Consider the following 16,545-nt stretch of genomic DNA (forward strand, 5'->3'; position numbering starts at 1 on the left):
CTGTTCATGTGCCTCTACTGGGCATACTAGTGCAAGAAATATTGATTAATTAAAAAAGCAAATAAAATACTCAGGGAATGTAATGGGAATAAATAAATTAATTACTAAAAAATAAAATATCTGGAGAAGGGTAAGAGAAAAGAATATTTAGATTGTGTGTCATTATTGCATTTGCAGTAACATCAACTTAAAAATATAGTGTATACATGCTTGCAGGCTAATTAAATGATATTTTAGCACATCTTTTCAGTATAATCCATAAAATTGAGTAAGTATAGAAATTTCAGATCTTGCTTTTATCCCTCTCTTCTAGAACTTTATGATGAAATTATTTGAACTTTCAGAAAGGTAAATAAAATATCTTACATATACTTTGTTTAAGATTTTTCTACTTTTACTTTTTAAAATATATATTTTATTAATTTATTCATGTTATATCTCAATTGTTATCCCCTCCCTTGTGTCCTCCCATTCTTCCCTCCCTCCCGCTTTCCCCCTAATCCTCTCACCTATGACTGTGACTGAGGGGAACCTCTTCTATCCTTCCTCTGAGTGCCACCAGGCCTCCCTATCCTGGGGACGTGGTCAAATATGGAGCACCAGAGTTTGTGTGAAAGTCAGTCCCTTATACCTGAATGTTTTCAGTAATGGATTTTGTAGGGACAGTATATTATATCATCCATCACCTATCTGTCTGTCTATCTATCTATCTATCTATCTATCTATCTATCTATAATCTATCTTCCTAACTATCTGTAATCTACCTATGTATCATATATACCTTACTATAATTATTTTCCTTAAGGAGAAAAATGACTTATCTAATGCCATTTATGATCAAAATATTTAGAAGTTACACTAATAAAATCTCACCAACATGACAGTCTAAGCATGAAGTGAACAAGAACAGCAACGGTAGATATGCTGAAGTGAATGGGTAAAGCACAGAAAGTGTCAACCCCACACCAAGAACTACAGGGAACTAAAGAATGCTGAGAGCAAGAGAAATAGTCTTTCCCAGGAAAGGGACCATCAATTGGTTATTCAATACCAAATGATCAGTCCTGAAAATATACATATGAGTAACATACCCAAAATGAGCATGCAACTATATTTAGGATTACCTATGTTTGCACAGAGATATATGTTAAAATAATAAAAAAAAAATAAGCATAGGTTATATAAGAGAGAGTGTAGAGCAAAGAAAGGGAATGTGAACTTATGTAATTTTAAAAAATAAATAATTATATATAGTTTAACAGCACACAGTATAAAAATTAAAGACTGTTAACAACTCTTTTATCTTTTGAATAATTATTTTTACAAAATTAAAAACTGAGGGACACCTCTTTCACTGTTGTTAGGTACATAGAAAACAGTTTTAGAGTAACAGTATCCTCAGAAAACAAGTACATATTCTAAAAGAACAATGAGTGCTTTGTCATTCAGAACATAGACTCTCAAATTAAAAGTCTGTAATGTAGTGCTTGTATCCACTTTAAGATGGGACCTTCAGAAACTCTCAGGGGTTGAAGCTTTGTTGCTTGTCACATTCATCATAGGTTTATGAGTCATACAATCCTCTACTGTGAATATTCATCTATAGAAGAAAAGCATTGGCAAGGTTTCAGTAATTGATTAATAAATCTTTCATTTCGGTAATGGGCAACAATGTTTGTTTGTGCTTCACAGACTTATGGGAAAAGTTCTGGCAATATTTGTTTTGTGTAATCCAGGACCTTTTACCATTTAGTCTTCTCTGTCTATAAAACAGAGCAATGAAACTATGTCATTCTCTCCTGAGCCTCCTCGTTCCTCTAACAAACCTATGATAGAATGTGGAGAACTATTGACTTTTACTTACTCTAAGCCTAGAAAACAACTGCAGGGATTTTATTATTTGAAATAGAAGCTATAAGATATATAGCATCCCTTTTAAAATTCATAAACATAAACCAAAAAAATAAATAAAGCTTTGAGAACCATTATATCAGATTAAATTTTTCTATGCTAGAAATCCAAAGGTAAGCATGGAAAGCCAGTAAAAGTTGTCTGGATCATGTGAAGAGTAAAGACTTTGAAAACAAGTTACCTCAAATCCCAAATATCTGAAATTGGATGAATGCTATTATAAGTCCACCCAGAACCCAATTGTAGATTACTAAGAAGCTGCTTCAAGATCATATAGATCTATATATTTATCATTCTAGAATTTACCCACTAAATATGATTTGTGAACTCTACAGGTAATTCTCTCTTCATGAGTGTATGTTTTATGAAATGTTACATACAGTTCTGATGTCTCATAGTAAAATGGTAAAATTTAGTTACACGTGCTCTTAAAGAATACATATGGCACACATAAATATTATTTTTCAATGTTTAAAATAAATTAGGTTACTTAAAGTGAAAATGTCCCTTCAAACCTTGTGATAAAATATTCTTCTACAGTTTTATGGATGGTTAGAAAAAGACATTTTGCTATTTAATTTCTGTGATTGTCTGAAGAAGAATGGTGCCATAGGCTCATGAATTTGAATACATAAGGAGTAGCAGAAATTGAAAGGATTAGAGGTATAGTCTTGTTGGGGGGAGAGGGTTGTGTGCCCGCCAATCTAGATACAGAACTCTGAGCTCCTTCCCCAGCACCATGTCTGCCTGTGTGCAGACACAATTCCATCCTTGTTAATAATAGGCTAAACCTCTAAGACTATAAGCTATCCCTAATTAAACACTTTCCTTTATAAGAGTTGCTATGGTCATGGCCACTTTTCACATCAATAAAACACTAACTAAGACAATTTCTTAATAAAAATCTGTAATCCAAAAATATACCTTTAGACCTAAAAAAACATCTTTACCCCAAAACAACTAAGCTTAATTGTAAAACTATACTATTTGATCTTTAACCCTATAAGAGACAGGAAGTACAGGTAAGCAGCTTCCACAGTGAGAAAATGACAAGGACAGTTTGCTGCCTGAACAGTCACCCAAGTCTCTCTGTATTGGTGGAGCACCATATTCAGCCTTCTGGCCCAATATATCTGACAGAAAGATGAGATATGATATATTGACTTAAATTCAGTTTTTAGACTCACAAAGATAGGAAAGATGTTTTCTTCAAGGTTGCCAAATACAAATAACCAAAACACTATGAATGTAACATTTATACAGTTGCTGATTGCTTTGTGGTTGTTCTTGCTGTGGGTATTAATTGTAGACATGTGTAATAATATAAATTTAAATGTAAAAAAAAGATAAATAAATATATATTTCTTTCTTAGAAAACCTCTATTACAGTTTTCACTGTCTTTGTCCTGAAGGGAGTATTTACCCCTTCAGTTTCTTGATATTGTTCACATCAGTGCATTACAGATGAAAAACCAGGGAGGATGTGTCCTCTCTAGTGTGACTACACTTCATCATCAGCATTTATTTTTAACATTAAAAATATGACATTATATATCACAAATATTTCGTGTCTGCTCTCTATACCTTAATAATAACATCTATATTGTGTTGAACAAAAGTTTGCAGGCATGCCTATATTACACAGTGTACCAAACAGCATTGTACACATTTGTTTGAGGATGCTTATAATTCCCTGGGTATATATCTCAGAAGGTAATTTGCTATTTGACATAGTTGTATGGTCTCTGTTAGAAAACTATAAAACAAGACTTTCAAACTAAATTCATTTATGTTTTCATTTTTCATTTTAGCTGGCTATTCTGATAAAAAATGTTTGAATCCTGATTTTAACTTCCAGTGCCTGAATATTGTAAGGTTGATCACATGTCTTTGTTTACTGTCCATATGATGCTTTTTAGGAAGGCGATGCTTGTCCGGTTGTCTGCATGTAGAGTGTTTATTTTGCTCACCTTTTCTGTTAATGCAAAACTTTAAAAAAATCTCTCTGTAACACGCACATACATACACACATGCATATGTATGGACTTCAGCCTTGGCTAGAGTGTTGATATAGTCAAATATAACATGTATTTATTCGTTTTAAGTAACTCATTTTAACCTATGCTTTTCTTTCAGTGAGATTATTTCTTCACTTTCACATTTGGGCATATAATTAATATGTGCATGTGTGTATGTTTGTGCAATAAATATATGTAAATTCAAGAGACAACTTTTCAAGTTAATTCTCTTCCATGCACATCTGTAGATTGACCAAACTTCTGGTTTGTTCAGTGAGTAATTTTATTGATTGAGCCACTTCATGACATGCATGAGCACTCATTGAAATTACAATCCCTTCTTCCTAGAACTGTAGCATTATCATTTATATATTTATTAGTACTCATTTAAACAGGTAGTAGGTAATAGGTCAATATGATTCTAATATGTATTTCCTGTTTAATGGTGAGCATTTTATATAATTATATGTTTCAGCATATATTGCAACATATACACACATATATCATCTGTCCATTTGTCTGTCTTCCTTTGAGATTACTATGAATGGACATCACTAGCAAATTGGATAACAATACAAATATTTAAATTTCTAGAAATATACATCCTGACTTCTGAAGAAATAAAAAAATCTAAACAGTTCAGTAATGACTGAGGAGATTAAAACATAATAGAAATTCTGTCAATTAATTGATGAAATCCAGCAATAATTTAAAGAAAAAATTGCCATTCTCTCTAAGACTTTCTAACAACCTTACTTGAAAAAAAGTAAATAACTTGATTTATATGAAGAAAATATCACATTTAATTTAGGAATCTGTATTTCCATGTTTCTCTGTCATTTTGTTATTGTATTTTTTATTTTTTATTATCAGTCTTTGAAAAATTTTAGACATTTCATTAATCTTTCCCAACTGCCAAATTTATAGTTCTTGTTATTTTCTATTTCCTTCATTTGTATTCTATGTATGCTTATTTCTTTTCTTTCTTTTTTCTGTTTTTGATTTTCCAGCTTTGTTTGATTGGTTCATTAATTTTCAGCTTTCTTGATGGTAGCTTCCATCTTTTTGTCTTCTGACCACACAGTCTTCCTCATATTTTAAACATCCGTATCTTTGACCGTCTTCTTCTTTCTTTTTGTTTGTTTGTTTGTTTGTTTTTTTGAGAAAGCAGTTTTTTGGTCCCTTAACTTTTCATCATATCTATCATTAAGACTTATGTTTTTCTTTAAATAATTTGTTTTTAAATTTTTCTTTTTTTACATATACGTTTATGTTATTATACATACATACAATAAACTACCTACAGCAAGAACACAATCAGAAATTATATAAGTGTTACATTCGTAATGTTTTGGGTATTTCTATTTGGCAGCCTTGAAGAAAACATCTTTTCTATCTTGGTGCATCTAAAATTCTAATGTAAATCAATATCTATCATATCTTGTATATTTAGCTCTATATTTCATATATATATATAAACTATATATATATTTTTATATATTACTAAGCTGAAACAATTATTTTATCTTTCTTCTAATGCTGCTAGAATGTTCTACACTTTCTTCAGGATGGTGACTTTATGTATGTTAAAGTTTACATTATAGATTTCCTAAGACTTGATGACTTTTGCTTTTTATCTTTATTTATCTTTATTTACCTTTGCTATTTATTTATTATTTGCTATTTATCTTTAATTACCTTTTCTGTAATTAAAAACACGTTTAAGATTTCTGTGACTCTCGTTCGATTATCTAGTACCTAAAAATTTTATTGAAAAATAAAATTAAAAGAAGGACACAGGAAAATATATTAAATTCCAAAATGGAATTTACTCCTCTACAGGAAGAAAAGCCCCAAAAATCAAGTGGTCAAATGAGAAGATTTATTTCTATATCATTTATTTATTTATTATTATTGAAAGGGTCTCATTATAAACTCCTGACAGTTGTTTTTGTTATTGACATGGAATCCTCCTATAGCCCTGACTTGCTTAGAACTCTCCCTATAGACCAAGTTAGCTTCAAAATCACAGACAGACAGACACACACACACACACACACACACACACACACACAAACCAAAACAACAACAACAAAACAACAACCAAACCTATCTGTTACTGCCTCCTGTGTACTGAGATTAAATGATTGCGGTAATGTACTGCCAGCCTAGCTTAGAACATTATTCTAAAAGGCATTTTCTAGAAAAAAGAGAAGGCTATTTAGAAAATACAGAACATTTACCCCTCTCATTTAGTTAGGTATTAAAAAGGAAATAGATCTGTTTTCACTGTTGTTAATTGGTAACACACCTTTATAGCTCAGGAGCTTTAGTCATGCTAGGGTGAAGAGTGCAGTACAGTGGAGACAACCTTGCTTCTGGCAGTTGAGAAGAAGCACTGTTTCATCTCCTACACTGTGTCTTCCACCAGTTCTCAACATAGATTTGGGTCTTCATTTTTACCTGACCTGAATACAAAGTAAGTTTCTATAGACATGATTTTTTTTCTGTGCTACAGCTAACCCTGATTATATGTGTTAGTAGGTCTCCCTAGTGTACTCATTCAGCTCTGTTTTCTGACACCTAAATAAGAGCTTTTTTTTACACAGTGAAGCTCCAGGAAGATTTCAGTACTGAAATAAGGAATACTCAGGTCTGACAGTCTCACTGCTTTATCTTGTACCTTTGACGTTCCACTACAGCTACAGAGTCCATCTGTTTGTCCATCTTCTGAAATAGAAAAGTATTCAAGAACTGATTTAAGGAAAAACATTGTCTGTTTTCTAGCTGAAGAAAGTGGTCCTTTAACAAATACTTAGTGTTGAAAAGGCAGAGGTAAACATGGACTCAAGCCAGTTTGTATATATAGTAGGTCTTTGCTGTATTTTTACTTACCTATTATCTATCTAACATTGGCTTTGTGATGGAAATATCGCCTAGCAAGTACATCTGTGTATGTACAAATATATGTTGAAAAATAAACAGTTGCTGATGTCCTTAATTTGCATATATCTTTAAACTGTTCTAGTTTCACCTTACAGAGAGTAATTGGGAAAATGTGAAAAAGTTCATCAATTACACTATCAAAACTAGTCTCTATTTAGTGTTTATTTGGTGGAAATATGCTGCTGAAACATTTCTATAGGTTTGCTATTTTTATTCAGCATTATTGACAAAAAATATTTCACTATATTATATAATTAAATAAGATCAACATTAACGTGACTATTGCATCTATTCTTGTCATTTTGTCACTATAATGGATTTTCTTTCCATTCTACAATTAAATATAACAAGTGTCAATTTGTAGCTCTGCCCTAAGAAAATGTTATTTTTATTTTATTTTCTGATTTTCTAAAACTAATGAACAAACTCCTAAAGTACTTTTATAACATCCATTATAGCAATTATATTTTCTTTTATCATGTGAATGTGTTATAACATATCTCAATGTTTAAATAAATAGATTTAAACCCTCCCTACCAATACACTCCTGGATTTGTGCTACCAATATAAGATTTATTCGATGTAGGTTTTTAATAGATTTTTCATGGGGATACTTCCTATTAAAGTCTGTCCTGAGCATGTCAGAGTACTGTGTTAGTCAGGCTCTTCTCTCCAGTTAATAACATTGGGTACCTTTTCAAGGAGATATTCTGATTTCATGTTAGGGGTTTTTTAATAGTTAAAAATGTTTTTTGATAGAGAATCAGTTATCCCAAATAACTTAAAAGACTTATTTACATAGTCAAGGCAATGATAAAATGTGAGTGTAATATTTTATCTGAATTATTTATAAAGAGAAATGAAAATAAAAGGGTTGAAGTCACTGCCATCAAATATTGACCATTTCAGCATATCACACACAAAAATAATCCAATTTAAAATTCTATTTTGGAATTTGTAAACTATTTCCTGTTTGCATTTCCTTACTGACTTTTATTCATGATAAACTTTGAAAGCACTGTATAGATGCAAGCCTTTTTCCACTTTTATGGTCAAAATCTTCTGTATCTAATTACGTTTTATTGGAGGCATCATATCATATGGTACAGAAAATTCTGTATGTTTTGCCTGAGTGAAGTTTTTGAGAAAACTGCTAATTCTTTGTGAAATAGGCAACAGTTTGAAGTGCAGTGTGAACAGATTGTAACCTTGGCTCCGTGACATTTTTAGCTTGTGATTTTGGTGAGAACAGTTTCTTCTTCTGAAATTTCCCGACATGGCATTACTTTGAGGACAGTGAATTTAATACTGTCTCTTTTCAGTACTTTGTATAGTCTAATATTTCATCTTTAAAACAACTACACTTAATATCATCTCTTCTCATCCTCCCACCCCCAAAATAAATAAAAGCAAAACAAAACAAACTTAGAGGCTTTAAACAAATGCACAGATTGTCACAGTGGCAAGTGCAGAGGCAAAATGTAAATCTATTCTGACTTTACAGCTCCTGCTATACCTCTTTTGACTTTAGCATATACATATACATGAATAACCATAAGAAATATGTTATTTAATTTTCTTCTGCTTAACATAATACGTGACAATTTTAAATACATTAAAATCCTATTTCTCAAATTTATTGCTTTAGTAACCACAACAACAAATTGGCTATTTAAAGCCAACATGCCATCATATTATCAATTTTATTATTCTGTTTGAATATAAATTTTTCTTGTACTGTGTTTTCTGAGTTCTAATTCCTCATTGTTAGAGGAGGCCTTACAATAGCATACATCTTATTAAATTTGAAGAGCAGTTTGCTATTCATGCTGTCAGGTGACATTCAGAAATCAAAGTAACTTTTGTAGGTAGGGTATGAATAGCCAACTGAGAACTAATTCATTGAGGGAAGTTTGATTTTTGTATGATTGTGCTGAAAGTACATGATGTAGATTTGGAAAGGTTGCTTCATCTTTGAAACACTCTTTTCTCAGTGACAGAGGTTGGGGAGAGCTCATGTGTAGGTATGTCTCTTTAATTCCATTCACCAAGGGAAAAAAAATAAGGAAAAGATTCTGTTAAGGTCAGATATTGCAGTTCCATAAAAGGAGGTGGTAATGTAACCAGAGAGGAAGAAGGCAGGGACAAGGATGAAGAAGTGGCTGAGAGACAGCTTATGGAGCTTGAGGGGATATATTTTTAAAATCACACTGAATTACTTCCCATGCTTTAAGTCAGATGAAGGGCTTTGTTGTGAAGATGCAGCATCCATGACTGTCATGTCTTCTGAAAGGACACAGAAAATAAAATTAATAGAGCAATGTTACTTTGCTTTAATTTTGTATAGGAAAAATCCCACATTTGCATTTTCCATACTTGTGTGTGTGTGTTATTGATGTAAATGTTTAATTTCTTAAATAATTTCCTGCATTAGTGTTCTTAGAATTTGATAACTTTTCTGTGGGTTTTAGTCCAGGAGAAAACTGTTTTTTCCTCCCTCAACAGCTATTGACTGCCTATAATGCTTCATCTAAGTGTGCATGCAGTCTTATGAAATTTTGCCAACAAAATTGACATGTCAACTGGCATTGTCATTATTCAGGTATTATTTAGGCAACCATGCTGTTGAGATGTCATGGATCTCTGTCAAGTCTAGTAGATACTATCTAGTAGTAATATCCTGGTCTCTCTGCCTCTTCCCACCTTTTGCCCCTTCTGCTATAATGTTCCCTGAGTTAGGTATGGATGCTGTATTTTAGATTTACCAACTGGGGTACTACACCCTAAAGTCAGATGTTCTCTGCATTCATGACCACCCATGAAGCTCTGTAGTAGCCTCTGTCTGCTATGAAAAGAAGCTTCTATTCTTAGGAGCGAGAATTGCAGTTATTTTTCTGCATAAACATAATTATTTATAATACAGTTAAAATATTGGTTTAGAAAAATAAACAATAATAGGTTCTCCTCTGGGGTCTATGACCACACCAGCCACATGAAGTTGGCTAGGTTTCCACTATCTATCATGCATTTTCTCCTCTTGAATAGGCTTAAGTCCAATTAGATGTTTGTTGATTTTCAGAAGGTATAAATTTGAGTATTTTACCATTATGGATATATTGCCAAGAAAGTCATTGTCAATATAAATTTTGGGTTAAAGAATTGTGATGCCTTACTTAATGAAGACAAAATTAACTCAGCCTTTCCAACAAGCATTGCAATTTGGCATTATTCAGTATTGACAATTTTGTGTTAGTGTATAAAAATACAGCAGATAATTTTCAGTTTTGTCTTTTGTCTTAAAATAAGTAATTATAAAATATGAAGGAAAAAAGTACCTTTAAACAATGCTAAATTGGGCAAAAATTCTAAAGTTTTTTAATATTATATAATATCTAAAATCTCATAGAAAAACTAAATACAATTCCCATCAAGAAACAGATCCTCTCTCTCTCTCTCTCTCTCTCTCTCTCTCTCTCTCTCTCTCTCTCTCTCTCTCTCTCTCTCTCTTCTCTCTCTCTCTCTCTCACACACACACACACACAGTGGGGGAGAGAGAGAGAGAGAAAGAGAGAGACAGAGACAGAGACAGAGACAGAGACAGAGAGACAGAGAGAGACGGAGAGAGACAGAGAGAGACAGAGACAGAGAAGTGAGAGGAGAGAGAAAACAAAAAGACAAGGTTTTTAAACATTGTGACATGTTTAACTGTTTTCTAACATTTCCATACTTGTTCTTTTGGTTTTCTAGGCGGTATTTTTGAATATGTGGAATCTGGCCCAATGGGAGCTGAAGAACTTGCATTCAGATTTGCTGTGAACACAATCAACAGGAACAGGACTTTGCTGCCCAATACCACCTTAACTTATGATACCCAGAAGATCAACCTTTATGACAGTTTTGAAGCATCTAAGAAAGGTAATTAATAGCTATTTACTATGGTTTCTAGTATTCATATTCTAGGTGTACTTAAGTGAATTCTTGACTCCTTATATAGTTAATAAGTTAACATTTATGTGGAATAATTTGTCTTTAATATATGCATACATTTTATTGGAGAAAAATTGATTTTATAAATTTTAATTAGCTTTTACTTAAAATTCAAATTATAATTAAAATTAAAATTGTAGTAGACAAATAGTCTTTCCCTGCTTATCTACTTTCACTGCTACTAAACTTTCAAAATACAAACTAGAATAAATTATAAAATAATTTGCTGTTCCTCCAGGGGAGCTACATTAAATTCTCAAAGGCAGTGACCAAAGATCTATAATCTATGTTGCAGAAGAATCTGACACCCACTTCTGGTTTCTGAGAGTACTGAATGCAGGTGGCACAAACATACATGTAGATAAAAACACCAGTACATATTAAATAAAAATATTAAAGCAATGTATTAAAAAAGAACCATTACCCAGGAATATATTATGGGAACAGTAGTATCAATATTGAGTCTGTTTACATAGTGTTGTGTAGGTGAGTTTTTCATATATGCATAGATAATATTATAGGATAACAGCTCACATCTTTGGCACAGTTACCATGTAAGAATGAAATAACATCTTTATTAACTTAAAACATCTATCTAGACCTGAAAATATCTTAACCTCTAAACAACTAACCTTAATTGTAAAACTAAACTATCTGGGCTTCAACCTCATCAAGGATTTAAGAAGGAATAAAATTAATTATCTGAGTAGACTGGGAGTACAGTCCCATATGAGAAGATGACAGAGACAGATAACTGACTGAACAGTTAACCAAAACTCTCTATAACATTGAATCATCATCTACAGCGTTCTGGCTCAATATATATGAAAGACATATCTGTGAGGCATGAACTATTGAGGACTTGACTCTGTCTGCATCCGTGCTTGCTCACTCTTAGGCAAAATTCTGTCTGTGGCAGAAACAAGGACATTTTGCCCAGTGCCTCGTTTGCCACATTTGAAGCCATCTCCATTAGGAGGTTCCTTGATGGGCATCGTCTTTTTTGAGGCTGGGTGTTGCCAGAAGTTAGCCCGTCTTATTGTTAAACTGGAGGGGAGACCTGGTGGCACTCAGAGGAAGGACAGCAGGTTACCGAGAAGAGACTTGATACCCTATGAACGTATACAGGGGAAGGCAATCCCCCTCAGGAACAGTCATAGGGGAGGGGAATAAGGGGAAATTGGGAGGGAGGGAAGAAGGGGAGGATACAAGGGATGGGATAACCATTGAGATGTAACAAGAATAAATTAATAAAAAAAATTTTAAAAAGATTTTAAAATAATAAAAAAACATTTGTAAATGACATATTGTGTAGGTCTCTGAGATTTTTGAAGACTTTATCCAGTTATTTTACATTATCTATCTATAGAATCATATCTTTCTTTTAAAGATAGATGTATATTCTTGTGAAAAAATAGACTAGTAATTGACGTGACCATGATTTGATCAACTAACAATTAACTTGTATAGCTTATATATCTTAAACAGCCTACAATAGCACTTTCAAAGTATTGGAAGTAAACATTGTATTATAATTGAGTTATATGAATATAATACTTCAGAGCAGTATATATATGTGGAGAGCAGGGACTGACTCTGATATGAACACTGGTACCCCATATTTAACCACCTTCTTGGTAGGGAGGCCTGATGGCACTCAAAGAAAGAATAAGCAGGCTACCAAGATGAAACTTGGGAGCCTATGACCATATAGTGGGGGGGGGAAAGTCACCCTTGGTCATAGACCAAGGGGAAGAGAATAGGGTGAAAATAGGAGGAAGGGAGGAATGGGAGAATACAAGTGATGGGATAACAATTGAGTTGTAATGTGAATAAATTAATAAAATAAAAACATAAAAAACAAATAAAAGACTTATACAGTCTAAAATAAAACAAAACAAACAAACAAAAACCCAAATAACCAAAACACTATGAATGTAGCATTTATATAATTCCTGATTGTTTCATCATTCTTCTTGCTGTAGGTAACTTATCATATATATGTGTAATAATATAGCTGTATATGTAAAATACAAAAATAATAAAAAGAAAAAAGAAATCTGAAAAATATGGACTAACACATCATTTGTTGTCACCATATACTTTAAAGCAATATTTGCCTTTCTGTGATGCTAATATAGTTTTAGTACCTTTCTTACATTGATGGAAACATAAATAATTGTTTGTAATTCTAGTTTGATCAAGTTTTCTTCCAAGCTTGTTAATATTAATGGAAATTGATATGGTAAAATTTTGCTAAGGATGAAAGTCTTTCTTCTCTTCCAAGATGATAGCCTCTGTTTTTCAAAGCCATATTATGCTTGACCTTTGAATTCATATCTTTGTGAATACAAATTATTTTCCACATTCCAGATCCATGTCATGGTGATAAAAGTTTTAGAAGACTGGAGGGAAAAAGTTAGAATTTACTGTAAAATGTTTTGTTTTTCACATCAAATGTAAACTAAATCATTAATTGCAAGACAAATTCATTTGATTAGTAATTTTGCTAATGACTATCTCCATATAAGGGAGACAAAACTCTGCTGTTAGCAAAAGAATGCAGAATAAAGCAGAAGGAGTGAGAAAAATATAGATAAAATATTACTAGATTCTTAATGGTGCCTTCAAAGTTCAGTGTAAAAATATAGACTAGAATTTTCCTGACAACAAATAGAATATCATAGGATTTGCCCTAGTAACAATTCTTAGGTGATAAAATCACTTCGTGTATAAAAAGCTATAAGAATAATGGCAAATTAAAAATCTATTAAGAATCCATTTGGAATCTAGCTGGAGGTAGAAAAACTTAAGTATCTTCCTTTTCCACATGTAAAAAGGGTGAATACTATCATTTTTATCTTGTTTATTGAGCCATTATTACTTAGGACATAAAGAAATATGTAAATGAAGAGAGATCCTAAGTAGATATTTGAATTTTATAGAATATCCACAAAATACACTGTAGTCATGATAGTAATGATTAACATAACTTATTAGTCAACTGAGACGTCTTAAAAGATTCACAATCATTTTTATCTGGCAAGAAAATAACAAGAAATGAAATGTTAAAGTTTGGAATTTTTTTTCTGATTTTTAAAAAAATTTCTATATAAGGTGAATTTGCTGAATCAACTTTCTTATAATAAACTGAAAATATTTATTCATAGGTTCATGAGGCCTCAACCCTAGACAATGACCTAACTATAGGCAAATAATGAAAGCTGAGAGTGGGAGGAACAATTTCCCTCAGAGCAGAGTACACCAGCTTGCTATTCCAAATCAAATGTTCAGCCCAGAAAACATATGAGTTGCTCCATCAATGAATACTTTGATGTTCTATAATTTAATTAATAATTGATTTGTACAGTATTTTAAATGTCTCGTTTTAGTAAGTAGGTGGTACATGACTACTAACATTTCTAACTCTGGAAGCTGAATAGGCCAGAGTGAGTAGAAAAGGCTGTTCTTAAACAAACAAAAAATACATAACTAAAAATAATAAACATACATATGTTATTTAAAAAGATAGGGTTATTCCATATATTTTCAGCTTTTCCTAGATTTTGTTTTGCCTGGCAAGGCTACTACTCTCAAAATATGTTAATTGAATTAAAATATACAAATACTTAAGCATAAACACACTTAAATTAGATAAAATTTAGTTGTAAAAAGTCACTCTTTTAGGCTTCCTTTAAGGATTTGATATGATATAAATAAATTGATTTGAGCATAAAGATAGCTATTTCCTAAATAATGGTCAGAATTCTAACTCAGGAAAAGGCTAATTCTGAAATCTCACAGAAAATGTGCTTTAATCTATTTTAATTTATATTTTGATTCATTAGCATTCATGTTTTTAATTAATTAACCTTCTTCTAATAAGCTGAAATATTTAGTAATAAGCTCATGAGGCTACATCCCTAAACAATAATCTAACTATATTCAACTACAGAAAGCTAAACGTGGGAGAAACAGTCTTTCCCAGGGAAAAGCACACCAATCGGTTTTTCCATATGAAATGGTCAACCAAGAAAGCATACATCCTAGCAACATTCTACAGACTAAGCAGGGTTTTAAAAATGTATTTAAGAATACACACATTCACACACACACACACACACACACACACACACACACACACACACACACACATTAAAGAAAAAGAGGCCATGCACCTAAAAGCACATGAGAGGAGGGAAACACAAAAACACAAAAGAGGGTTTGGAATGCAGAAAGGGAATGAAGAAATAATGTAATACCCATACATATGTATGTATAATTAATGACATGAAGATTTATACTTAAGTAGCAAAATATTTACCAGGATGTAATTTGGAGAATTTAGTAGCAAATCATGACCTCCTTCCCTCTCCTTATTAACAGACTTTCTTTCCCCTCTTCAGCATGTGATCAGCTGTCTCTTGGGGTGGCTGCTATCTTCGGGCCTTCACACAGCTCGTCAGCAAATGCAGTGCAGTCCATCTGCAATGCTCTAGGAGTTCCTCACATACAGACCCGCTGGAAGCACCAGGTGTCAGACAACAAGGATTCCTTCTATGTCAGTCTCTACCCAGACTTCTCTTCGCTCAGCCGGGCCATCTTGGATTTGGTGCAGTTTTTCAAGTGGAAGACCGTCACAGTTGTGTATGATGACAGCACTGGTAAGAGCAGCTGCCTCTGTGGTTGATTCCAACACACTATGTTCTGGAGTGTGTTCAAGGTTCTTTCTGTTGCTTCATGGCTTATTTTCTATTATTAGTTTAATTGTGTTGTCTGTTAATTTATTATTGTTGTTATTAAGTTTTATTGTTACTATGTGAGAGGACTGTAAAACATACAAAAATTTGTTTCACATATTCAGAAATATAACTACCAAATCACAAACATTTGCTCTATATTTATAAAATAAATACCTAGTATTTGAACCATACATTGAAAGATAGTGATAATATGAATATTATGTTAATATATTATTTAAATAACTTCAGTTAGATTAAGAGTAGTTTTCTACAACAAAATCTTGTGATAGTTAACATTAAGAAATTTGCAATTTTGGCATAGGATTTTACCTGTTTTATGAAAATGATGTATATAGTGAACAATAAAATCCATATCCACTAGTAGTATGCTGAAATTTAAACTTTTATTTTTGTTAAATATTGAACTAATAATAGCATTTAAATATTCAAGGAACTGTTTTTGTGTAGACACTACTTAGAAAGTTAAAAATAGAATTAGAAATAAAATTTAATGAAATATTATGCCACTGTCTTAGAATATTTTAATAAATGTTTTCTTTACAGTGGTTATCTGTGTTCTGTTGTCTTAATGACTGTTAATGATGGTTGAATGTTACCTTGAATTATTAATTTCAAACAAGTTTCAGATACATAAGAAAGTAAACAGTAAATCCGAATGTGTAGTTTTCCTACTGACAGTTATTATGGACAAGAAACTGTCATGTTTATCATGGTAATTGATTTTATATAAGGATATTTTTCAGGATTCTAAATATTGATTTAAATTAGAATGCAAAACATTTTATTTTAGGCTCTTTCACTCTGCCCTCACATTTACATTGAAATTAAAATTCATTTGAATTTAAATTCTCCCCAAATATGGCAGGAACATGCTTTGTTCCTATTCACTTTGTATGCTTGCAATGAACAAATCTTTGTGT

At 32.1% G+C, this 16,545-nt stretch overlaps 1 protein-coding gene across 4 annotated transcripts in view; it reads left to right on the plus strand.

Annotated features, from left to right (window-relative positions):
- The window catches only part of GRIK2 (glutamate ionotropic receptor kainate type subunit 2), a 655,703-nt gene that overhangs the window by 204,213 nt on the left and 434,945 nt on the right, over positions 1–16,545 (plus strand). For all 4 annotated transcript variants that reach the window (XM_084776934.1, XM_084776935.1, XM_084776932.1 and 1 more), the window contains exons 3-4: positions 10,623–10,790; positions 15,269–15,526. In XM_084776934.1, coding sequence (XP_084633060.1) covers positions 10,623–10,790; positions 15,269–15,526 — 426 coding nt within the window. The remainder of the gene's footprint in view (positions 1–10,622; positions 10,791–15,268; positions 15,527–16,545) is intronic.

The sequence above is a fragment of the Acomys minous genome, assembly GCF_964271855.1.
Source record: "Acomys minous genome assembly, chromosome: 3".
Taxonomy (NCBI): Eukaryota; Metazoa; Chordata; class Mammalia; order Rodentia; family Muridae; genus Acomys; species Acomys minous.